The sequence below is a fragment of the Eimeria mitis genome, genomic scaffold (assembly GCF_000499745.2).
Source record: "Eimeria mitis Houghton genomic scaffold, Emh_scaff2187, whole genome shotgun sequence".
Classification (NCBI taxonomy): domain Eukaryota; phylum Apicomplexa; class Conoidasida; order Eucoccidiorida; family Eimeriidae; genus Eimeria; species Eimeria mitis.
The window spans coordinates 4,357-5,031 of record NW_013570514.1 but is presented as its reverse complement, the minus strand read 5'-3'; the positions used below and the strand labels follow the sequence as shown (position 1 = coordinate 5,031).

At 39.3% G+C, this 675-nt stretch overlaps 1 protein-coding gene across 1 annotated transcript in view; it reads right to left on the bottom strand.

Annotated features, from left to right (window-relative positions):
• Window positions 1–125: 125 nt before the first annotated feature.
• The window catches only part of EMH_0049970 (cathepsin L-like thiolproteinase, putative), a gene marked incomplete at both ends in the record, with an annotated part of 993 nt that continues 443 nt past the window's right edge, over window positions 126–675 (bottom strand). Inside the window, 2 exons of the mRNA XM_013496589.1 lie at window positions 126–137; window positions 502–663. Coding sequence (XP_013352043.1) covers window positions 126–137; window positions 502–663 — 174 coding nt within the window. The remainder of the gene's footprint in view (window positions 138–501; window positions 664–675) is intronic.

Here is a 675-nt window from a genome sequence, read left to right as displayed (position 1 = left end):
TTTATTTTTATTTATATTATTTTTTCTGTCTCCTTTTATAAAAGGAGACAGTCCCCCCGGCTGAACATATCTATTTTGTATATTTTTTTTATTTTTTTTTGTATTTATATTATTTTTTTCTGTGTTTATATAATATCCTACAAGCAACACACCATGATCTAGACTGTCTCCGCATATATCATTATATATACCTTTTTTATAAAACTGAAACGAAGTAGTGTTAGCTTGTATAGCAACGGAGACAGGTCCATGTGTATAGAGAGAAAAAAGCATATCTTCTTCTTTTTTTTTCTCTACATATCTAAACCCATCTATATATATTTTGGGGCTGCATGCATGCATCATGCATGCGCTATCTATACCTTTATATGGATATTTATTCTCTAAACATAAACCCTTCTCCCTCACAAACATAAATGCATCCTCCATCAGCCCCCCACTGCACCCGTTGTTACCGTACGAAGAAGAACAATCTATCAGCATCTGCTCACTTAAACTCACCAAATGCTGCTGCTGCTGCTGCTGCTGCTGCTGCTGTTGCTGCTGTTGCTGCTGCTGCAGTTGCTGCTGTTGTTGCTGCAGCGTGAAGTTCGTTTGCTGCTGCTGCAGAAGTTTCTCTCCTCTTCCCTCTCTCTCCCACTCCTCTCCCTCTTCCTCTTCCTCCTGCTGCTGCTG